The following is a 24,531-nucleotide window of genomic DNA, read 5'->3' as shown; positions in this document are numbered from 1 at the left end:
ACTAAAATACTTAATTATACTCAGTGTTGTTAAAACCATTCAGTCGAAGACCTCGTTGTCAGCAATGATGTAAGACTGCATACCTGTTACTTGGTGCTGCTGTCCAAAGTGTAATTCTGGGTCTGATTGGTGGCTGTTTTTTAGGGCTCATGGGTGTTATGAATTTGTCACAGATGATGACATTATCCCTGGGGTTTGTTAGATCACCCAGCTCATTCAGTTGGGTCTCAAGGCGTAGGAGGCTGGATGCCTTGTTTCTGTAGTATTATGTCATATGATTATGAAGGCTACTGGTTTGCTCCTGGCATGAGGGCTGCACCATAGATCACAGCAGCTACAAACGCACATCAGCTTTTTTCTGTGAATTGACAGCATCAATTGCACATAAATGTCAAAACCCTGTGGCACAGTTTATTCATAAGTGGAGCGAGGTGAGGCAACGTCGACCTCAGCATTTACTGAGGGAGAAAGCCTCGCAGCAGCTCCTGAAGAGCATACGGAATGATGAGGCAGTCATGGTAGGGGTAACCCCTCGGATGAGTAAGGGTGATGGGTCAGACACAGCGGGGGGGGGGGGGGGGGGGGGGTGTTGGGGGGTGCTGACAATCAATCACTTTACTGGACCGAGGGGTCATGGCACATCAAAGGTCGCTGGGAGGCAAGATGACGAAGCATGAGGGGTTTCAGTGGACTTGGGCAAGTCACGCATGTGCGGCGGTTGGATCTGCTGTCATCTCAGCACCCCTTACTGACAGTCTCCCTTGACAGCCTCACGTTGAACATGAAGTGATGTGGGGCATGATGGGCATTCCTTGGGGGACTCACAGTTTATCCTGTCATACCCTGATTTTTTGCATTGACAGCTTTCCCTCCAGATCTTGACAATCCAACCTAAGCCATTTTCATCGCCGACTTGGTGTAGGGTGTTTTTTACTGCCTTATATTACATTAGATTACAATCACTTGACTTACAGAAATAGAGCACATCAGCATTAGTCTCAGGAATGTAATATTGTCAAGAAGACACAGGAGGCCCATTTATAATCAATAACTATAACCCGACCAATCCAAAAACGAGTACTGTTAAGAAAAATAAAAAGAACTATGCAGATAACCTCATGGTAAATAGAACCAATATAGATCTTGTTCACAGATCTTTTCACAGCTATACACCTTTGACATTGTCCCAAAAAAATCCAAACTGAAAGAAAGAGGATTGCTAAAGAGAGTCAGGGGTGCCATGGCACAACCTGAAGAGGTGAGTCTTCAGGCTACATTAGAAGAAAGGCAGGGTTTCTGTTGTTCTCACTTCAGTGGAGAGCACATTCCACCAAGTGGGCCAAAACAGACAGGAGAGGTGACTTGGAAATGCATGCATGGTGGGGGATGGCATATGAGGTGCTGTCGTGGACAAAAGTCAGTCGAAAAAACACGAGAGGACATGAAACGTTTTTGCGCAAGAGATCCAGTTAGCCAGCGAGAGCAAATTAAACCCTACGAGAGAAAGACTGAAAACCTGAGCGAGAGGTCCAATGAGCAGCTTGCGCTGTCCAGTGAACAGCGAGCGCAATTGAAAGTGGCTTGCTAGATAGGGCAAATGGACAGCGCACACGGTCTAGTGAAAGAATAAAACATAGCAGCCAGTTAGGTAGCTTCACATCAGTTAACTTGATTAATACTTAGTATCCTGAGTTAGCTAGTTAGCCAAGACTACAACCTGTTGCTAGCTGGCTAGCTAGTTCATGTTTGTTGATTTCACAGGTGAATTACTGTGGAGCTAATATAGAAATGATTATGACCATGTTGACAATGTTAATATATAGTAATGTTGTTGCTTATTTCCACTAATGGTATGGCAGCGTGGTAACGTTATTGCCATTGTAAACAACCAGGAAGTGGTAGCTGCTGTTACCTGACTACACATGAAGTATGACCATGCAGAAAACAGTTGAGTTGCCTTATTGATAATTGGAAATAAGCAAACAACATTACTATATAATTGTCAACATGATCATACTCTAACTCAGGATATTAAGGATTTATTTAGCTAACTGATGTGAAGCTACCTAACTGGCTGCTATGTGTAATTTGCCCATGCTATCCACTGGACTAAGTGTGCTGTCCATTGGACCTCTGTCGCAAGCCACTTTCAATCACCCTCGCTGTCCACTGGACCCTTCGCTATTCATTGGACCTCTCTCATAGGGTTTCAATCTCTCCTGCGAAGTTTCAATTGCTCTCGTTGGCTAACTGGATCTCTCTCCCTCCTTAAAAAAATGGTTAATGTCCTCACGCGTTTTTTTGACCGACTTTTGTCAACGACGGTGCCTCATAATAGCGAGGTACACTAGTGGGGGGCATTCCAGTTCCTTTCAGGGACACAAATCCTTGAATCAGTTCCATAAAATTATTAGTTCCTGGATTTGTTCACCGGTTCCTTCACAGCTCTCATCCTGACTCCTGCGAACGAGAGTCGTACAGTGACTGGTTCTGACTTCTGAATCTTAGTTTTTTGACTCAAATTCCTTATGAATGAGAACAAGAGTCATGCAGTGACTGATTCCGAGTTCAGATTATAGTTCCTAGTGAAAGAAATGTGACATACTGTGCTTCGTATGTGAATTCCCACAGGACCCTAGCACTGTTATTATGCGATTCACAGACATTTTTTAAACATTTTGAGATTTAAAAATGAATGGCCAAAATGGGTATGTTTTCTTGAAATTTATTCAAGTAGTGTTTACTGTTAGCTTGCAAATATGTGGCATGAGTTAACCTACTAAATCATTTGCAAAGGTAAGTTGCACAGAGGCAGCAGAACAGAGAGGTCTGGCTGGTGTCTAGGGTCTGATGATCCTTTGAAAATTAGTGCAGTCAAATACAATATTTTTACAGCTAAGATCATTTAATTTCAATAGTATAATAATGTAGCAGTTTTCTGGCAGCTAGTCCGGAGGTATGGGTTCTGGACCTGACTGACCAGGTTTTTTTTGTGCTGACTTCTAGGGTTTTTCATAAAATGGCAAGTCGAAACGACATTACTGTATACTCGACTCATTTTGCTAGATGAACACTGAGTTGTTTTAGACTCTTATAGAAGGTGTCTTACTCATACAGTAGGGATATATTAAGGACTGCTGTTAAACTGATGAGTGCCAGGGAAGCTGGGATTTTGGTTTGCTTTTCTTTGCTATACCATTGCCACAATGTTGGTTTTGCATCAGCAGAGATATTTTGTAATGGAACTAGTACTTCCCTCTCGTGCATTTCATTTCTACAGGGTGTTACTGGACACCTACATTGACCGCAGGGCCGGCACTAGGATTTTGGTGGCCCTAAACAATCCTGGGGGGGGGGTGGGGTGCTCTTCTTCACAATGGCAAATGTTCAGCAGTTCAGCATCCTCTCACACTTTGGTGATCTTTTGCAGAAGTCACTTTAAGGCAGACTGAACCATATATCTGCCTGTTCTCAGACAGGTGTATGGATAGCTTACCACAGTGAGTATTTCCATTCTATTCCCTGGACTTCAGACATGATCTGAAGGATAGCAATATTTTTTGTGGAACCACTTACTAGAACCCCCCCTTATCTTTCTCTCTGTGTCTCTCTCTTTCTGCCTGTGATGGTTGTTTGGGTTTGTTTTGTTTTGTTTTTTGTTTAGTCTGTAAGTTCCATGTTTGAACTATGTCCCAATGAAAGGGGTTTTAAAAATCTCTCTCTCTCTCTCTCTCTCTCTCTCTCTCTCTCTCTCTCTCTTGCCCACTCTCTTTCTCTTTGTAACAATGTACTATTTAGGATATTTCTGTAAATTGTTGAGCAGTAACTCACGTCAGATTAGATTTGACAGCTGTGTCAGACGCTACAGTATAAGCACCAGTTAGCCTGCAGCATCTCGACTCTTTCCCCCTCACTCTCAGTGCACGGTTAATGTTTTGCAGTGTCATGTCGAGCCAGGATAACGTGTGCCAGTACTTCTTTCGTCTCCCCTCACAATGTTATTGTTCAGGTGACAATTTGATTTTTCTGAGATGACCTCTCAGAGAAGTGTTTTCAGTTTCTCAGGATCAGCATTCATGCTCTGTGCCTTCTGGCCCAATATATGCACTGTTAGCTGTATTTAACTGTATTGGTCATTCCTTATCAACTTAGCCATGACCGTGATCATATCAGATGGGCTGCTGGTAAAATATATAAAATGATCCCACTGTGTCGCAATGTTGCCTCAAAGCAAGAAGGTCCTGGGTGCTTTCTCTGTGGAGTTATCATGTTCTCCCCATGTCCGCGTGGGTTTCCCTTGGGTTTCCAGTTTCCGCCTACAGTCCGAAGACATGCAGTTAGGCTAACTGGAGACTCTAAATTTCCCATCGGTATAAGTGTGTGAGTGAATGCTGTGTGTGTCCTACGATAGATTGGCAGGCTGTCCAGGATGTATTCCAGCCTCTTGCCCAGTGCATGCTGGGATAGGCTCCAGCACCCCCCATGACCCTGCCCAGGAATAAGTGGGTATAGATAATGGATGGGTGGAGGGACAATTGCTCAGAGAGCATATTTTTAACAAATAATAATTTTGTTTCCCAAAAAGATAAAAATGACCAGAAAACAACCAAATAACATCAAACATTCACCACTATATTTCATCACACAGTTGGTTATGGTGTTCTTTTCAGCATTCAACACTTTCAACATCATTCTTCTTATATTTAACCCACTGATGGTGGCCAAAAATCTTGATATTTGGTCTCATCTGACCATAACATCAGATTCCAAAGTTTCAATGCTAAAACAGTGATGTCAAGTGGAATTCAAATCAGTGATGGTTTTCATAGACGCTTATTATAGCAAAACCTGGTGGAAAATACTAAACAAAAAGTACTAAATGTGCGGTTATTACTCAAAGGGCAAAAAACCATTTAACCAGGAATGGCATCTTAAAACCCAATATGAATCATACGCGAATAAATCCAAACACTCTCTGCCCCAGACGCCAAGCAGAATGGAGATGCTGCCAATGCTGCCCTGGCCAATGAGGACTGCCCGACGATCGACCAGGTGCTGAGCCCGGAGGAGAAGAGCCCAGCGGCGGGAGGGGGTGGAGTTGGGCGGGAACGCTACCAGCACGATCGCGCCTGCTTCCTGCTCAGCACCGGCGAGTTCAGGGCCACAGATGGGAATGTGAGGAAAGGTACGAGTCACCACAGGGGCGCACGCTTGCACACCAGCTCCGACACACACACAGTCATGCACGGACACGTACTCGCACACATGCACAGAGCCAGTTAACTTCCTGTGCTCATTAAATAGGCTTGTGCAGATGGAAATTGGCAACTAGCATTATGGTTTCTTATACAATACATGTGTACTCACACTTCATAGATATATTAGTGTGTGTTTACCCTTGAGGTAATCACACACAAAGCTAGACAGGCACAAACAGGCACACATACAGAATGACTCTGCCATCCTCCTCATTCAGACCATTTTGCCAGCTCCCTCTCATGGTCCCACATATCAGTTACTCTGACAGTGGATTGGGTTTTCAGACAATGTAATGTAATGTAATTTGTTAGACCATGTACATATGCAGATGTTTGACCCAAAAAGTTGTTGGTCTGACATGAATTATGTCCTGATGCTCTGTCAGAGAGCAGTAAAACATTGTGGTTCTTAGTTTGGTTTTGCTAAGCAGTAAAGATGTTTGAGACAAGCAAAGGCTGAAGGTGAGAGATCTCTGGTGAGAACATCTCTCATCATCATCGTCATCATCAGCATCATCATCATCATCATAAATAGTACCAGATGTTTATTTACTCTATATGGCACCATCATCATTTCATTATAATCTCACATTCTCTCTCAAACTTGATACAGTTATGTATGCTAGATATTCACAATCTAAAGTGAACCTGGAGTTTAGTAGTGAGTCTACACCACAAGGGAAAGATGCCAGAACAAACAGCACCGATCCTCCATGGCTGTTATGAATCATATACTGTTTGTTCTCTCTGAACAGCCCGGATACGGAATTCTCTTTTCACTTGGGATTGTATCAGATTGCTGCGAAGGCTGACTGTCACATACTGTTATGACAGCCTCCTGCTTGGTAGCACCTCTACACTACTGGACAGGGTCATATGATCTATGCCCTGTAATACGGACACATTATATGCTGCTAAATTACTTGTTCATGTGTCACACAAGGCTGTCACAACAAACAAGTTATATTTGCTATTTTCAGACATCTGTCATGCTTGGATTTATTATTCATTAAAGATTGCTGTTAAAGCCAACAGTGTTGTGTGAATAATGTTTTCAGGAAATAATTCAGATGCTGATTGCAGAACTATATGTTTTCAGAAATCTTATTTATCAGGGTAGGGAGGTTTTTATGGAAAATTCATGTGACCTTTACATTTTTGACCAATTACATTGTTTATGCCTCAATATGGCATATGTGCAATTTCAATTATATGCTAATTCAATTACTGATTGATTTTATATAGGTCTGGATTTAATGCAAAAGAATATAAATATAATCCACATTCTTCTCATAAATATTACTACGTAGACTGAATTACACTTACAACAGCTTTGGTGTTTTCTCATCCTCTCCAGCATTGTTTTCTCTTTCTTTCTCTTGATTCTATACTCTTTCTTTTTTTCCTTGACTTACTCTGTTTCTGTCTTTTGCTCTCTACCTCTCTGTCTTTTGTATGTTTCTGTTAATCTGAAACTCATTCATGCATTACTGCTGCTTTTATCATTCATTGATTTGTCTCTCTTCCTTGTGTCCTTCCTTTGTTTCCTTCACTCACCCTTCTCTTTGCTTGGTGACTTTCACTCACTCCTCTCGCTTTCTATTCATTCCTCAATCTGCTTGCTTTTTCCACTCCTCTTCACTGCACCCTTGCTTTGCTTTCCTCCTCCTCATCATCCTCCTCCCTTCTTTTTCCTGGCCCCAATTCCCTACCTGGACCCAATGACAATCTCCCTTCTCTCCGTATTTTGTTTTGTGTACATTCCCTGATTTTCCTTAACTTCCATGTATGCCTTGTCCCTTCGTAACTGCTCGAATCTTTCCCAAACTGAACATATTTTCTTCTTCCTGCAACAAATATTCTTTCTCACCCACTATTGCATCAAACCCCCTCTACTTTCCAAACAACCCCACCACCACCCTGCCCCTTCAACTGCTTTCCCCAAACCCAACCCCAACTCCCTTCTTAATAAAATACCAGAAGCCGCTGCCGCTAGCCCTGGCCGCCCTATGGCCGAGGAATGGTATAAACCGGAGGGTCATCTGTTACATCAAGACCTCAATGCAAACTCCGCCTCCTCCTGGATCAAACCATAACACACAGAGGTAACACCATAAGATTAGACTGGTCAAAGCAAAAATGTATTCTGAGGCAAGTGTGTACTACTGACAGAATTTGAATAGACAACAAACTGACCAGTGCAATACATCATCTCATGCTATCAAAATTATTAAAGTACACATTAGCAATTATGTAATATTACCTTCTGTTGTTCATACACATGCATACATACATGTACGTACACATACACACACACACACAAGATATTGTATCTTTTGTGTCTTGCATGACTGATGACAGTGATGTGCCTCAATACAATCAAAAAATGTCTGTTTTTACAATTACAGGGAAACTAGATTATTAATATAGTATGTGTTTGTCTGTGAATATTTCTGTGTTTGCTTTCCTGGAGTGTGTGCACATCTGTCAGTCAACCAACAACTGGTATATTGAGTTATGGTTCAGTCAAACTTGACAGTCCTAATAGTTCACAATTATTATTACATAAACTTTTATTACTTAACTTCCGTCCATCTATCATTCCCTCTTCTAAGTATTAACCCATCCCAAACCCAGTGTATTCATTAGAATCTTTATCTTCTACCTCTATGTCTATCGCTATCTTCTATATAATCTTTGAGAGAATCACAGTATTATATGTGGAATAAGAAACTGTTTTGACAACATATCAGTGTGGACCCCATCAAGAGTAGGAGGTGGTGGTTTTGATTGTGTGAAACAGTGCCGACAAGTTTTATTTGAGGCTATCGCAGGTCTTACACTGTAGCACTGTTAATAACTCTTAATGTCCGATCATGTGTTGTCTGATCCACTTTGTGTTGTTGTCTTCCTCTTCAGGTTGTGTCATATCACGCGTTTGTATGTTGGCTATTATTGTTATTCTTTACATTGTTTTTCTGTCCTCCCAGTTTAGTTTGAGTGTCGTGTTTTGTGTTGTGTGTGGCTCAGCGTGTACTGTTTTGTGTTGTTGTACCCCTGAAGTTTCTAGTGACAATTACCCTGGTAGAATGACAATTACATTCTCATGTTTTGGCACTGACAGCATGTTTGATGGAAATGTACAAATTTCTTACAAGACTCAGACATTTTTAGAAAATATAGACTACATAAAAAAGAACTGAATTATCAGCATTCGATCACTTCATATATACATTTTTAACTTACAGTACTTGTGGGGCAATTTCTATGCTGAATTTACTGAAAGAGTGAGGTTTTGCTTTATATTTCTGATTTGTTGTCAGTCTTACCAGGGTAAAAATTCACTGGCTTTAGTGAAGCTGGTCATAACTCTGAGGTCAAATGCATAGTATTTCATCATAGATTAAACACCACAACCTGATTGCAGTTGGTTTGCCATGTGTTGCACTGAGGACTGTTACATGGACTCTGTGGTCCACGTCCTTGCTTGTGCCTCTGTGTGCTCTGTGCTGTGAGGCGTGGGGCCAGAAGGCTGAGATCATCGGCGATGAGTCCCCTGCTGCTCAGACCAAATGGACAATTTCATGTGCATCAGGGTTTAAAATACATATAAATGTGTGGTAAAAACAGAGAGTGATTGGAACAGTATGTAAGTGGTGTATTCTTTATGAAATACTATTCACTAGCCCCAACTGTGTGCTTCAGTCCTTAGTGTAAACAAGGGACAAGGGCTACCTTATAAGGTTAAGTTAGATGAAATAAAATATCAAACTGAATAGGAAATTACACTTGGTGACTGAATCACTCACTGGTACGGACTGGAGCGCTGATATACAGACATACTGATGGACAGCTGACAGACTGACTGACTTGCCACGACAAACAGCTAAGGTAAGTGACCAAACACTGCGCAGCTGGACTTCGCTAAACATATTACAGGGGCTGCTTCAGCATCTTTTCACAGATCCTGTGTGAAAACCAGGTCTCTTCCTACTTTAAAATGAAAAGGCAGTCAAGAATTACAGTAGCAGTGGCATACTGGCTGGTGTACCTCAGCAAGGATTGTTTCTCTCACCAAAGCACTTAACTGGAATATTTCAGGGCAATGGACAGCTACTATCCTTTTAGTTTTAAAGTGGGAACTGTCTTCTCTATCCTTAGCTTTTGTGGTTGCTTTTCATTGTGGAGATACTTCTGTACTAAATGTGATGCTTTAATGATTAGCAATGACTTCTTTGATCTCCCTTAGCCAAATGCAATATTCTGTCATTTAATGCAGGGGGTTATTTTCTAGTTTTCTTGGTCTGTCTATGAATCATTACTTTCTCCTGTAATGTATTTGTTCTTATGTGTGTGTGTGTGTGAGTGTATGTGTGTGAGAGAGAAAGTGAGACGAGAAAGAGAGAGAGAGAAAAGAGGTTATTCCTGTCTGTCTCTTGGAGACTGGATTATGTTCTGCTGGTGTAGGTAAATACATCACTGTGACCACTTGCTTGTGTGTTTGTATGTGTACTTGTCACTGCCTGGTCAGTATGTCGGTGTGTCTATCTGCTTTAATATTCCCCATTCTTTCCATACCTCCAATAGCTTTCCACAAATAATTCTCCTATCCCCTCTCGTTTTTCCTTACCTCTCCATTCCCACAGTTGCCAGGGCAACAGTAGATAAGAGCATTCTGGGACTTGCACACAAAGAATTGTGGGGAATTACAAGAAAAGAGACACATTCATAAAAATATATATATTATAAATTATATATGTTACAAATAGTTTCTATGTTCCCATGATGAACTGGAAAATAGTATGATTATGATTATGATTATTATTATTATTATTATTATTATTAGTAGTAGTAGTAGTAGTAGTAGTAGTACTACTACTTTGATTGCTCTTTTTCAACGTCATAAAAACAAATAATATACAATGCCTTCAAAAAGTATTCACCCACTGAAAAGCAACCCTGTGGCAGGATTTGCACCACAACCATGCTTGATGGTAGGGATGGTGTTACCTGGATGATGGACTGGGTTTGGTTTGGGCTACACAAAGAGCTAAGTTTTAGTCTTCTCCGACCACAAAATTCCCTTCCTGAATGTCTCAGGGTCTGTCACATGGCTTCTGGTAAGCTCCAGGTATGACATAATATTGGCCTTTCTCAGAAGTGGCTTCTCTCTGGCCACTCTCCCAAAGACACCAAATCTATGAAGTGTTGAAGATTTTTGATCGATTGGCCTTCTCGTCCAGATCTTGGTAGCATCTGGGTTATGTCATATTTTTTCCATTTTGGTGCAATAGTGCTCATAAGAAGGTTCAAATCTTTTTCAATGTGTTTATAACCTTCTCCAGCGTTTTGCCACCTAACGACTTTATCTTGAAGTTACATCGGCCTTCATGGTCTTTGTGACAGAGCAACTGATCTGATCTACTGTTTCAGTTGTAAGACCATACAAAGGTAATTAATCCCATATAATCCATATATTTTTATATTTAATTAATTTAATTTGATAACCAATAGTGGGTGAAAAAATTCTGAAGGCAGTGTATTTTATATGTTTGCATCTTGCTGATTCTCCTATGCAAAATCAAAACTTTGACTAAGACCTAAATGAAAATGTTTGCATACATCCAAATGTACTAGGAGTTCATTTCCCATGAAGTAAAATCATTAGTCTTTGTTCAAAAGAAGCCCGTTTAAATGACCCCTTTGGGCTGTGTTGAATTCAATGATTGTTCCACAAAGCAGCACACATGCACTCAGGAGTTCAGGAAAAAGCACCATTGTAATATTCAATATTGAAGTTGTTAAGGGATAACGGCTGCATCTAGAGTAATCCCAAAATGAAAATCTGAAAATTGGCTTCCTTAATGTTATACGCACATTATTTTTCTTTTTATATGTAGCCAGTGTTACATCTGAATAATAATTTTTTGATCACATGTCCCACAAATTTGATACACATTAAAAAATCTGGGATAGAATTCAGTGAGTGCACTGCATATAGTATATACATTATAGTGTACGATGGCTGATTTATTCTGACAGAGTAGGTACCAGTTGTTTTGCAAGATATTTTTATTTTGCTCAAGGTTTAACTGATTTCTTAATTAAATATTGTATTAAGTGCTGGTCACATAACTCATTCATTTTTTATCGGAAACCATAGGATGTCTCATCTTAATTTTGGGCTCATGTTTAATGAATCTTAATGATCAATATTATTGATACCTCCATATTAGTTTGTAACTATTCATTTGTAACAGTTTCATTCAGAACAGCATACCTGTAGGACTGGAATATGGGATGCTAGACTGGGCTAAGGTTAGGTACCAGTTATTCTGTTGCTTTTAAGTTATGCTTTATGGAGCTTATAGACCTGTTCTGTTGTGTGTTATACAGTCACTCTCCAAGCATTCTCTGTAGGGTGGAAATTTGTAATTAAGGCTAGAAAAGCAAAGTAACTCAACATTTTGATTTACCTCAGTTGCTTCAATTCTTTTTTGGTTTTAGACTCATAAAACAATTTTACAATAGAAGGACAAATTTCAACTATACTATCTATAATGTGCAGGTTATGGCTGTTGCATAAATGCACAATTTGATCTAATGTGACGTAATGATAGTATAAAATTGTAATGTAGATATGGTGTAGATATGGAAGGGCCAGGGTGGGCCATGGCCACTTAAATAGCACCCTGGCCCACCCATTTACCTTGGCTGAACCATCACACCCTATTGTGAATGCCCACCTAGGTAGTTTTGGCCGACATAGTTCTATTCAGGCCCAGGATCTCACTCAACAAATACTCTACATCTGTGTATGTGCTGCACCTGTGCTGTGTTTTTGTCTGTTCATCTTGTCAGTTAATCTGTGTGCGAAATTTATTTTCAGACATTTTCGTCTGAGATAGCTTTACCATGTTCCTACCTGTTGTCATTTGGAAATATTGTTGCAGTTGGGAATAGTGAAGATATGATGGTATCAGAAACAGATGGCCTATTTTAAGTGTCATGTTTGGATAATGACTCTAATTGCTCATGATGTCATTGTGTGTGTTGCAAATATTAACCTGGATGATAATAATGTCTTTCGCATCTTTATAACCTAGGGTACTTCAGTCAGGATCACTCAAATCCTTAATTCAGTACTTTGCATTGACTCTGCTTTGACCCCTCACTTAGAAGCTTTACTCAAGAAGCACATGTGGAGAGATACAATAACAGACACACCAATGAGACAGTGAGCCTTGAATTATTTAATGCATAAAATCATAGCTCTGGACAATTAACTTGTTCAGAGGGCAGTCAAAGCACAGATCAAAGCAGTTGACCATAGTCTGTTCGTAATATGTACTGTAAGCTAATAAAAATCAATGTTTTGCTTATAGATGCAATGTGTAGCCACAGTAACAGGAGAGCAAGAATCATTTATCCTAATACAAATCCAGTGTTAATATTTGCACTTGTGTACTTCCCTCATTTTCCCCTTGTCCCTCTCAGATTAATATACTGGTACATCTCCATCCCATTCTCAGGCCACCTGTACAGTCCTCGTAGCATAACAAAAGTTTGAACTGAGGTAGGTACGGTTTTCAATCTCTATCAGGCTGCATTTTGGTAAATCCTTTGCTTTGCATAATGATACCATAACCTGGCAATGCTGTAATAAGTTTCTTTATTAGACATAATAAGGCTCGTTTTCTTGCTGTCCTGTGTTGTATTTCATTTTCCTCAGTACTAAGCAGTAATTTACTATTGAACTACAGCGTAAGCAGTAGGCCTGCAATAGGATATAGTACTATTGTACACAATACGTTAGTGTGTTAAAACCACTGGAATACGTTACTCATAAAAGGCCCACCTCCAAAAAGTAGTGCTGTACTGCCTTGTGTATTTCTGCTGTGTACTGAGATGAATTGCGCTCTTGGATGTGAATTTGTCCATAAACAGACTGCAATCATGAAGAGAATGTGGCAAATGAGGCCTTATCAAGTCATGATGTGCTTTCTGAAACAGTGTTATATAAAGAAAAGCCCACAGACCCAATTTTATTGGATGCACAGTTAGTCAGCAGTCAACCAAGTATGAGGTGGTGCAGATCAAAAAGAGTCATGGTCAAATCAGCTTGGTAGTTTAATGATACTTAATACACACGGCGCACATGCCTGTGAGATGCATATTGCTTTTCTTTGCAAATATATCAGGACTGGAGTTTTGTGGAATATGTTGTGGCATCTATGTATTTGTGTATGCTTCCACAACTTATTCAACAAGTCTTTTTTTCGCCAGCCCCCTTCCCACCAATTCAGGGAAACAGGAATGAAAAAACTAACCCAGTACAGCTCTGCATTGCTCCAGTGCAGGTTGGGTAATACTTGATTAGGACAGGGCTGACTGAGATACAATGAAATAGGTTATGATGGTACTCATGCACCTCCTCATCTTTTATGATATGGTTTGTTTTAAAATGTGTTTTGCCATTTCTTCTGACTATTATGGAGATTCAAGCTGGGATGTATAGCACTTCCCTGTGTACAACCCGTATGACCAAAAGTATCTGGACGCACCTTGGTCTGGGGCTGTTTTTCATGCTTTGGGCTGGGCCCCTTAGTTCCAGTGAAGGCAAATCTTAACGCTACAGTATACAATCTTATTCTAGATGATTCTGTGCCTCCGCAATAGTTCGGGGGAGGCCCTTTCCTGTTTCAGCGTAACAATGCCCCAGAGCACACAGTGAGGTCCATGTAGAAATGGTTTTGTTTGGAATGGTGTGGTAGAACTTGACTGGCCTGCACACAGCCCTGACCTCAGCCCCATCCAAAACTTTGGGATCAGTTGGAAAGCCAACTGCAAGCCAGGCCTAATTGCCCAATAAGTCCCAGACCTCACTAATGCTCCTCTGGCTGAATAGAAGCAATTTCCTGCAGCAGTGCACCATCATCTAGTATAAAGCCTTCCCAGAAGAGTGGAGGTTGTTGTAGCAGCAAAGGGCAGACCAACATATTAATGCCCATAATTTTGGATGAGATGTTGAATGTCAGATATCCACCAACCTTTAGCTATGTAGTGTATCTATCTATCTCAATCTGCCCTTCTGACAAGTTTTTTGCACTAGCAAGGTCATCTTTTGTCATCTTTGACACTACCATTTTTTAAATTGGTGGGACACTAATTGGTTACGATAAGGATAAATATCATTAATTTCAGGCTGATGCACCTTTTAGATTTCAATTGACAGTAGATTGAAATTTATGGAAAATTTTTTTTAAATAATTTAATATATATTGCATTCATTGTTTGTCGGATCACTTCCTTTTATTTTTATTTTTTTGCAAACTATGTTTGGTCACATTCACTGTCAAAACACCCCAAATCTGGCATCATTTGGACTTATGCTTTATGAGAAGTTGTCTTTTCAAGGTATTTAAAATTTTTAAAAAATGCCTACCAAAACCTATTGGCAGAGCTTATGGGTCCTAGAGGCAAAAATGTGAAGCATGAGGAGACACTCTAATGTACCAAGTTTGACCATTTTAGGATGACAGAACGGCAGGGCTGAGGGTTTGATTTTGGGAATTATAGCGCCCCATAATGGCCAACCCATGCCATTTTTTGTCCAGGTCATGTGTGGCCTGTATAATCTGTGTGCCAAAATAGACAAAACATTACTAATGTTTGGCTAAGTTATTGAGCAAGATAAGGGAGAAAAATAGTAATAATAGGAATATCAGCAAATACAAATGGGACTGACTGCTTCGTAGTGGAAACTTCAAAGCTTCCTGTGCTTTATCAGAACAGAGACAGAACAGGCAAATGTAACAGTACAGCAGAATATACCCAGTAATCTGCCCGTGCTCATTACAGGTTTAATTGGTAAGCCTATATCTTCTGAAAGTACCCATTACTGAGTAAATTAAAATAGCAAGCTTTCTATATATATTGTCAAATTCAAGAAATGGTGTCTCCTCTAGGGGATCGAGAGGTAAAGCATATCTGCTTATATCACAAACAACTTCCAAGTGCAGTATATTTTTATTTTAGATTACAGAACTGAATTTACTCTGTGATGTTATATTGGAAAGCATCAATGCGGAATAGTGAGATCTGGATGTTTGAAATGATTTTTGGATTTTATGATATTGTCAATGATTTGATTTTTAGCCAATTCAATTCTTCGGTAGAATTTCTCTCTCTCTCTCTCTCTTGCATGTTGTCTAATATTCCTGCTTCTGAAAGAGAAAATTTAGGATTTGCTGATTACTATGAAACTGGCAGGCATGTGAAACTGTAGTTCATAATTTACACAGAGTAAATTATTACATTGAAAAACCTTGTCAGGTGTAGTTAAGTTTTAAACTAGGCAGCCTTCCCTGTTTTAATGGGTCTGTATTTGTACCAAGATTTTTTTTGTAAGAATGTTAAGTACATTTTTACAAGTCTTTCTTGTATATAAATAAGATACACAATAATAAGGTAACACACCACAGATAACAATATTATGAATATTTAAACTTAGGGCTTAAGTGATTCAAGAGGGAACCCTGTTATATGCTTTTAGATTTTACAAGCTGCTGGGAATTCTTCCATTATATATAAACAGGAAAGTAAGAGTGTTTTCAAAGCATCAGTGCATTTGTCATTGTCCCATGCATTGAAAATCCTATGCCTTTTACAGAATAGTTTTGCTGACTCATATACTGAAGATTGCATCAGGTAAAGCATGCACCCAACCCTCTGTACCAAGAAATGAGAATCGTGTAATATTGATTTTCTATGAGTCTAAGCTATAGGCTCACATAACATGTGATTTATAATTGAGAACTGAAGCACTGACTTTTGATGGACATGAACACAGTTTTTCTTGATATACTACCCAGCATTTTCTCTGTATAGAGCCGTGTGCTTGAGTGGTTCCTATTACACCTCAATGAAGCTATTTATACAGTGCGTGCAAAGTTGTTATGATAGAGACAAGCTTTAAGGTGTGACTGAGACTGACTGTCCCATCATTTAATTGCTATTTTTCTCCTTTGTTCTTTTCAAAGTGTTTCTTTATGCCTTTGTGTGGAGCTGCTCTCGTCTGTCTTTCATACTTTCTCTTTAAATGGTTATACTAGCTTGTCATACAAATTGACTGTCTTACCTTCCTTATTCATTCTGTCTCAGGTCCCCCTCTCCGTTCCCACAGTGACAGCTTTCTATCAAGAAAGAGAATTGTGGCTTAGCCAATTTAAAACCAAGTGAGACAAGAAAGGCCAAACAAGAGGAAGGAGCAGGGGTGTGGCTAATTAAAGCTGAGACAGGGAGAACTGCTCAGATGTCGGCACTGAGAGAGTATCAAGTTATTATTGTCTCATTAAATAAATATTATGAACCTTGCACAAATACAATGAGATTCACAAACATTTTCAAATCATACAAACAAAATAATTGGTTCACACAAAAATTACTGGTTCGCAAATATGTTTTTGCACTCACAAATCTCTCCCGAACAGACAAATGGAATAATACTTTTTAAATTTTTTGTACGATTTATCAATGTACGGGCATTCTTTTGACAATATTTTGCATTTATGCATCACCTGGTACATATGGTATTGCTTGCATTAATTTGTGGATTTTTGTGCAAATCGTTCCACAAATATGTTTTTGATTTTCAGCTAGTCTACTCCAGCCAATCAGATTTACTACATGTATGTTCTCACTTCAACGAATCAGCTGGCCTATGTTTTTACAAGAAAATGCCCCACTCGACTATTAGATTCATAACTGGGGACTCATGGAACACATCACTATGTACAAAAATGTGGGCTATCTTTCTGTCTGTGTAAGATGAGAGCAACATTGATTTCAATTTATTTACAAAGCTCTTTTACACAGACTGCCATTTTATATTACTTCTCTTTTTACATGGAAATTTGAAGCTGATCAGACTCCAATTCCAACAGTGAATACAAACCTTGGAAAGATGGCTTTTAGACATATCACACCATTGACTTGGAATAACTTATAACAAACCTTAATATTGATCGATATTCTGGTGACTCTGGGTAGTTCTAGAGAACTCATCAATGGCTTGATTAGTTTTAATTGTGAATGTTCTTAGCGATGATGTGTTTTATTGATATTTTGCTTATACCTGATAATTGTCTTAGATGTTTTATGGAATTCATGTATTTTGGTTATTTTCTTTGTCTGCTTATTTGCTTGCTTTCATTTCATTGTTTATCTTTTATTTCTAAACTCGGCACCCTTGAGGGCTCTTGTCCAACAATGTGTCTTCTCCTGAGTATAAAGGTTGAATGAATAAGTGAATGAATGAAGCCTTCAAACCCATTAGTATTTGAGATTTGATGAAAAAAGCCTGTTCAACATGGCGACGCATAAAGACTTGCAACACAACTTCTTATGTGTAAGTTAACTGGTTAGCTTGCTTAGCGTAGTCCCTGTACAAACACTCATTTTAAAAGCATAACTATAGACAGGGCTAGTGTCTTTATATTGCTGAAGGCAACAATAAATACTTAATACTTATGACCATGCTATCTTCATAATTTCCTCTTGAATACTAGTATTCAAGAGGAAATTATGAAGATAGCATGGTCAACATGACTGCGGGTAAAGACTCGCGACACTTGAGTATCTTGCTGTAAATGGGTAAACAATCCTGACATCAGCTAGTGTCATTATAGCTCTGAAGGCAACAATACATAGTTCGAACCTCAACTTGATACACACGTTAGCTCGCTAGCTACTCCTGGCTTAGTAACTTTATCAACAAGATTTTATTTGTGGTATCTCATTGTGGGACATAGCTTCAGCAAGGACTGGATTCAATAATTGTGCTAACTAGTTAACTTAAATATAAGAAGTTGTGACTAGCAAACTGCAGACAGATGTCAGGATTGTTTTCCCTTTCACAGCATGATATTCCTGAGTTGCAAGTCTTTGTGTTGACCAGACAGCTTTTTTCATCTGTTCGCCTCAAATACTCATGGGATAGCACAGGTATAAGATTGATGTGGTTTCACTTTGATTCAAGGTTTGAAGGCTTCATTCAAACATTGACAGCTAGTACAGCCATCTTCCTGACCAAGTAGTGAAATTGTCGCTGCAGCACTTGTCAAACTTAGGCGACCTGATTGGTCAAGCACATGCATGCTGTGGCTGGTCAGAGTAATGTGGGCATTAGTGACAGGATGTCTTAGAATTTGATTGGCTGGAGTAGACTTTATAATAAAAAAATGTGGATAAATCTTGCTGTGAAGAATGTCTCACAAATGCACAAATGATTGCAAGGGATTCCACACATGCCTGTTGATGCATTATGCACAGGTCAAATGAATGCCCATACATTGGTAAACCCTTTCAGAAAAGATCAATCATGTCCAAAAATGTATCATTACATTTGTCTGTTCAGGAGAGATTTGTTTATTAGCATAAGATATAAAAAAATATTTGTGAATTTCACTTTATTTGTATAAGGTTCATATAATTTATGTAATGATTTATGAGACCATTATAACCCCATAAGAGAGCAAAGAACTCAGAAATAGTCTTTCTGACCATCTAAGTCACCTGGTTGCAATTTAAACACTTGTGTGGTGTTGCTGCAGAGCACCCTCACAGAAATGCTTCATTAATATTTCATAATGTTTCCTTTCCACTAAGGCACCTCTGCCATCTGTAGAAAGAAAGGTCTTTATTTATGGAGCAAGTGGTGTTTAATGTAGTCTAGAGTAATGTGCATCCATGTACTGTACTTTATCACCATAAGCTCTTTGGTGGGGTAGTGATGTATGCTGCTGTTCACTGTCTCCTCTCTGTGCAGTACCATGCAGTACTATATAGCTGGTGGCTCTGTTCACATGTACTGTGCGATATATAGTTTATCCTTTTCAACAAATGTCAGACATTCCACTTTTGGTCTTCTTGTATGCTCTCCTTATCTCTTGCTTCAAGCCCAATGGAGTGCTGTTGTGAAGGAGGAGAGTAGAATGACTTAGAGGGGAAGGCAGCCATTACAGTTTGGTTCAGTGAAGTTGTTAGCAGGTCATGCAAGGAGGAAAACTGAGTAGCCAAGCTTCCCATTGACATAAAAAATATATATAATAAATTAAAATGAAAAGGCACTTAAAGCTAAAAACACATCTTGTCATGATTCCCCTTACCCATAGCATAGTAAAACTTCTTTCCAACTCTTATGCTATGGATTGTCCATCTGTTAAGTTTTGGGATGCAAAAATGTTAATCTACTATGACTCTATGACATTGGTACTGCATATCTAATTTATTTGTACCATAGTTTCTGTGGTCCGATCTTACATTAATTATTTGTCAGTATGTGACACAAATGCAAATATGCATGACACAACTTTATGCAGCATTGCAAAAAGCAGAATGAGCAATATGTTGTCTTATGTTGACCTCCTGCACAATCATGACACTTTCATTCTGTCAAAATGGTATATATTAGCTGTTTCAGGCTCAATGTATGTCCTGATCTACTGAGCTAAAATGCTTATCAGTGCTTATTTTACATAAAACACAGAGGGCTCTATTTTCAAACCGGCGCAAAGCGGCACCAAGCGCAATGCAAGTGTCTTTGCTAGTTTCAGACCGACGCAGTTGTCATTTTCCCATCCAGCGCCCAAGTTGTTTAAATAGCAAATGTACTTGCGCCCATCTGAACCCCCATGGGCGTGTTGGTCTTAAAATGTGGTGTGGTCAGGCACATTGTTGGCGCATTGCTATCTTGAGGCAGCGGAAAGCAATTGCGTGATTGACCAACAAAAACCTGGTCTTAAGTCAGTGGCGCAGTATTTTACTATTATTTTAAGGGTGCATTATTAAGATAGTAAGGGTGCACAATGCGCGATAATGGTTAGTCATAATATTGGTAATATAATATTAATATTATATTATATGTATTAAAATAATATTCATAATATAATATTTGGTGGAATCCTGCTGTTGCCGTAGATGGTCTGCTCGCGCGCTTTCACTTCTTTCCTACTACTTGGCAAATCCGCCACTATAATAGCAATCCGCCAAGGTGCAAGGACACCTGGCTTTTAAAGGGAATGGGAGATGATACTCTGATTGGTTTATTTCATGTTACACCTATGATTAATTAAGAGACTAAGTACAACCCCTTTGAACCATGCGCCTTACTTTGCGCTCAGATTATCCGCCGTTAAACTAGCAAAAGTGGATTTGGACACGCCGTAAATGCACTTGCGCCATGCGCTTTAAACCGTGCGCTTAGATTGTTAAAATAGAGCCCAGAATGTTGAATCACATCTCATAACAAGTACATATAGCTATTCAGGATCAACCACAAAGCAATAAACAACATTATAAATGGGAGAATTTAGGTGTTTTATTCTACTTGTCTAAATGTTTTGACAGTTTCACAATATATTTCTGGCAATGTGGGCTGTTATGGTAAGAATTGAATGACATAGTTCATAACTCTCATTTTCTTGTTTTGTTCTGTCTTGTCTGTCTGTCTCTGTCTGTCTGTCTGTTTGTCTGTATTCGTCTTTCTCTGTCTATTGTTCAACATTTTATATGATTTCTTTGTTTTGGTTATTTTTCTGTTGCACTTTAACTTGTGTTACTGTGTTCTGTGCACACTGCCTACCATTTTATTTCACTCTGTTTTTCACTCCTTTACTTAAAACATTATGTCCACTCCGCTGTGCAATAACCCATATTTAATACATCTCGGGCATCTTCATCTTCATCTGTGTATTCTCCATTTATGCTATTTCCTATTAATAACTAAAATAAAACAACATGCTTATCCTAAATTCATTCTGTATTAATTTGTATCTGCAAACAAAATTTGACGTTATTATTTTAAATGGCCAAATAACATTCAAAAATTTCCAAACGATGGTGTCTCGCTAGCAACTGACTATGAAAAATCTTGCAGCCTCAGCAACATTTCAGCAATGACTGGGTCTGCCATGCGCCTCACCCCCATTACAAACCCATCGTTTGAACCCTTCGATGCCCCTGGCCCCCTCAGGCGCTGCCGGTCCCCCATCCCCTCCATTTTGTAGCAGATTGAGAAAGAGGAAACGGAAGTGGGATCAGCCACTGAGATGAAGGCTTAAATCACAGCAACAAACATGCCAATATTGATAATGATAATGATAATGAATGTGCAGACTGTGTGATCTAAGCAGCTGGAGGAACAAGTCTGCTAAACATTGATAAAAATTGTGATAACAACTGTATGACTAGGTGGTATGAAGTTAAAAATGTCTGAGAAGCAGAAGAAAAAAGATGTCAGGTGTCTACATCATGAATGGAAACGCAGTACTTGTGTAGTTAACGTAGGGATTGTTAATCATGCCTTAGTTGATAGATATTGTTACAATAACACGCAAAGATGTACAGAAAATTTCAGCCAAATGTTACTGAAATAAGAACTAGGTTCATTGTGCAGAAACTTTGTGTGTGTGTGTGTGTGTGTGTATTATCCTTGCCAAATGTATTTAAATACACTAAACTTCTCAGCAGAATTTGCAGGATAAATCAAATGAAAATATGGTGGATTTATATATTCCTTCTCTATTTGATTAATAGAGAGGAATATATGCAATACAGGTTTACACAGACTGAAAATTTTGTACAATGTATTGAAAGTAGTTGCTTACAATTCTGAAATTGCAGAGGATTGAAATCATATTTAAAAGGGTATCTATGTGGAATTCCAAAACAGGAAGATTTTAAATCACACACACACACACTCTCTCTCTCTCTCTCTCTCTCTCTCTCTCTCTCTCTCTCTCTCTCTCTCTCACACACACACACACCTGCACATAATGAGCTTGTGAGAGAGAGTGTGAAAGAATAACCAGGACAGGAGTAAATGATTATGAATAAGAACAAATGAAAACAAAAGTTACAAAACTATTAAAATCAAAGAAAAATATAATTATTCCACAGTAAGATATAAAGTCATCAGTGAAGCTAGCTTTATACAGATATGTACAGTATTATCTAGTCACCACTAATGCAACATAATTGACAAAATAATTTTGCTTTACTAAAATACCATTAGTGCTTTAAAATGGGGTGTGTATATCAGAATTATTATTATTATTATTATTATTATTATCATCATCATCATTATCACTATTAATATTATTGATAATATTTGGAGAAAATTTATTGGATTCTCGTGGGTAATAAATATATTCGTCAACGAGTGCAATGAATCATAATTCCAAATGAATGACATCATTAAACTGCAAATTTTAACACCCATAAAGAAACCACAGAGAAGATGGCACTAACAAACTCTATTTAAAGAGGTGAAGGCTCTGCTTTCGTAATTATTTTGACCCTTCTCCAAGATGAGCCATTTCCATTGCCTGGACTGATCAACACATCTGGGCCATGTAACATGATTTTCCTTCAAACTGTATGGAAAGGACCTGTAAGGGAAGAACCATTGATTTGAAAGCTTCTGTTTCTTCCCACTGACTATCCTCCCAAATTTGAGCTGATGATTGTACTTTACCATATTCTGCATGTGCACACATATCAGTCTTAAGTTTCGATGATGTCAACCTCCTGTTTCCTCCTCTCTCTCCAGCTACCTGCCATTTCTCTGTTTCATGTTATCAATAATGAGACCAAAAGTAATCAGAGTACTGATTGCTCTCTAATGAATTTGACTTTTCTGCACATGGAATTTTGTTATTATTATTTTTGTCAATATTGCTGATTTTTAGTCCAGTTTAGTATTTGTTTTCTAGTTTATGTGTTTTCTCAATTCCTTTACCACCTTTTACTTGAACAGTATTTTTTCACAAAATGGGCAGCAATGAATGGTTATTGGACTGACAGAAGTAAATAGTTTTTGACACAAACAAATGTAGTGTGCCAACACAATATGCAAGCAACTGTAGCTGTATATACATATACCACTAATTTATTTGTAGATTTATTGTTTGCATAGCTGTTTCTAATTCTGTCAGAGGTTTAATTTCTGTCTTATCTTTCTGTGTTAATTTATCTCCTTCCTCACCAAAAAAAAAAAAAATACAATTGGGTAAAGTTGCATTCTAAAAGCTCAGTATTTAAATCATCAAGGACAAATTATGGTGTCTTTCTGACACTGATGAAAAAGCTATTATTATTTATTCTAGAGAGTCAATTAGAACATTAAGTGCCAGTTGGATCAAACACTTTGAACACTGATGGCAACATGATGCTGTAATTTAACAAACTAGACAAATTAAGTATATGTGACATCAATTGATTAAGTAATTGCACAAGTACTTAATTAGTTGGAGTCATATATACCTTTCATGTATCCAGATCTATATTAGTTTCACTCATCACCTTCCAAGTCTTCCAAGTATGAATAGACCTGCAAAAATAAGGAAAACTCAGAATGAATTGAATAATGTTGGGGGACACCATATTTTATAAATTTAAACCTGCTGATCTATGTGTTTGAACTGGTCTTTTGAGTGGTGGCAAAGAAGGCAACTCTGCTCAATTGCATTTGCTAAAAATACTCAGGTTACTTTTGAAGTAGAAATCATCATTATGGAAGCATACCCCTCTATGAGGCTTTTAGAGACTGTAACAGTAAAACAGAAATATACTACAGCTGGCATGTGTACTAGCCCAACCTGCAATGCCGTTAGAGGTGATGTATAATTATAGAAAATGTACATATCTGTATTTTGTAAGTCTGCTTGAGGTAAAAACGAGGAGTGAGTGGACAGGGGATGAAAGAGGGAGGGGAAATTGACATTGAAATCCTAGTGATGTATCCAAATATTCACAAATCTTTGCCTGGATTTTTGCTCTCTTTCTCTGTGCTGTCCCTCACTCCATCCTGGTATTTGTATGTTTGACTGAGGATGCGTCGTTTAGTCCAGACCTGGGTCAAATACGTATTTGTTTCGGATTCAAATACTTCTCTGTGTTCTGTTGATCTTGCCTGGTGTAATTTAGCCTTCCAATATGACCAGAAGGTGGGGTTCATACTTTTTGAGAGTATTTCATTGGTTCCAATATAACAGACAAGTTGTATTGGAAAGTAAAGTATAGAAAATAATTTGAATCCAAAACAAATACATATTTGATCCAGGTCTGGTTTAGACCCATAAAAGGACATGTAAATCCAGTTGTTTTTTCAACATGCATGGATTTTCGTTGCTGGAAAAAGCTATGAACATGTCTGTATTAATATTATAATCAATGGGTTTGTTTTGATAAGAATACATATTTTCTGTATGCA

At 38.6% G+C, this 24,531-nt stretch overlaps 1 protein-coding gene across 6 annotated transcripts in view; it reads left to right on the top strand.

Annotated features, from left to right (window-relative positions):
* LOC135248016 (potassium voltage-gated channel subfamily C member 1-like) overlaps positions 1 to 24,531 on the top strand; it is an 80,334-nt gene that overhangs the window by 37,399 nt on the left and 18,404 nt on the right. The window contains exons 4-5 of one of the 6 annotated variants that reach the window (XR_010328353.1): positions 4,985 to 5,185; positions 12,756 to 12,834. Coding sequence is in view for 5 of the 6 variants with exons in the window: in XM_064322104.1 (XP_064178174.1) it covers positions 4,985 to 5,185; positions 21,171 to 21,325 (356 nt within the window). In the remaining variant the exon portion in view is untranslated. Of the gene's footprint in view, positions 1 to 4,984; positions 5,186 to 6,013; positions 6,291 to 7,238; positions 8,120 to 12,755; positions 12,970 to 21,170; positions 22,954 to 24,531 lie in introns of those variants that run through there. The other 5 variants (XM_064322104.1, XM_064322103.1, XM_064322101.1 and 2 more) reach the window with 5 other exon arrangements.

The sequence above is a fragment of the Anguilla rostrata genome, chromosome 2 (assembly GCF_018555375.3).
Source record: "Anguilla rostrata isolate EN2019 chromosome 2, ASM1855537v3, whole genome shotgun sequence".
Taxonomy (NCBI): Eukaryota; Metazoa; Chordata; class Actinopteri; order Anguilliformes; family Anguillidae; genus Anguilla; species Anguilla rostrata.
This window is presented reverse-complemented; position numbering and strand designations above follow the sequence as displayed.